Below are 1,196 nucleotides of genomic sequence, written 5' to 3'. Positions count from 1 at the left end.
CTGACGCATTGCTGCTTCTCCCTGCTCCCTCTCTCGCTCTTTCTCGCGCGCACACCCTCTCTCTCTCTCTCTCTATGTATGTAATATAACATAAATACATATATAAATATAAATAAACAAATAAACACATTTTAGATTATAATATAATAACTCAAAAAAGCAGGTGATTGAACATTTTCTATCGTCATTACACGTGTATGTCTGCACCGAATTGGCAAAGTTGAGGCTGACTAGTGGTACATGTTTTTATTTACCCGCCTTCTATAAACCTCACACTCTGATTGGATGTGATCGGAGCAGGCCGAGAAGCGAGAAGCATCCCTTCAGGCGACGGTGGCGCAACTGACGGCAGAAAACACCAAACTCATGACAAAGCTCAAAGATCACGGCATATCCCAGTAAAGTAGTATATAGTAAATATAGTATATAGAATATAGTAAACTAGTTTAGTACCATATCAAATTCGTAGTCTGTACGGGATATATATGTACCCAAGTGTATTCTTTCATCGTTTCATATGTTTATATAGACTGTCTCCGTCCCCCCAGTGTGTTGCTTCACAGGGCACCTGCCCGCAGTAGTCAGTGCAGCACAGGAAACTTTGTGGCAGTCAATAAAAGTACGTGTAGAACATAGGATGCTCTCACCCATTCTAGGCATACACCTGGAGAGCGAGACTCAGGGATAGATAGAGGCAGACAGCGTGATAGAGATAGAGATAGAGAGAGAGAGAGAGAGAGAGAGAGAGAGAGAGAGAGAGAGAGAAAGAAAGAGAGAGAGAGACTCAGGGATAGATAGAGGCAGACAGCGTGATAGAGATAGAGAGGGAGAGAGAGAGAGAGAGAGAAAAAAAGAAATAGAGAGAGAGAGAGAAAGGAATAGAGAGAGAGGGAGAAAGGAAGAGAGAGAGGGAGAGAAAGGAAGAGAGAGAGAGAAAGAGAAAGGAAGAGAGAGAAAGAAAGACTTAGGGATAAATAGAGACAGACAGCGAGATAGAGATAGAGATAGAGATAGAGAGAGAGAGAGAGAGAGAGAGAGAGAGAGAGAGAGAGAGAGAGAGAAAGGCAGAGAGAGAGAGAGAAAATGGAATGGGAGAGAGAAAAAGGAAGAGAGAGAGAGAGATAAAGAGAGAGAGAGAGAGAGAGAGAGAGAGAGAGAAAGAAAGAGAGAAAGAGAGACTCAGGGATAGATAGAGA

The 1,196-nt window shown here is 42.6% G+C and overlaps 1 protein-coding gene across 1 annotated transcript in view; it reads left to right on the top strand.

Annotated features, from left to right (window-relative positions):
- Positions 1–783, top strand: part of LOC106817410 — a 5,507-nt gene extending 4,724 nt beyond the window's left edge. The window contains exon 4 of the mRNA XM_014822075.1: positions 301–783. Coding sequence (XP_014677561.1) covers positions 301–402 — 102 coding nt within the window. The 3' untranslated portion in view covers positions 403–783. The remainder of the gene's footprint in view (positions 1–300) is intronic.
- The last annotated feature ends 413 nt before the right edge of the window (positions 784–1,196 follow it).

This window comes from Priapulus caudatus, unplaced genomic scaffold (genome assembly GCF_000485595.1).
Source record: "Priapulus caudatus unplaced genomic scaffold, Priapulus_caudatus-5.0.1 Scaffold1714, whole genome shotgun sequence".
Taxonomy (NCBI): domain Eukaryota; kingdom Metazoa; phylum Priapulida; class Priapulimorpha; order Priapulimorphida; family Priapulidae; genus Priapulus; species Priapulus caudatus.
The sequence above is the reverse complement of the archived record's forward strand: the minus strand, read 5'-3'. Positions and strand labels throughout refer to the sequence as shown.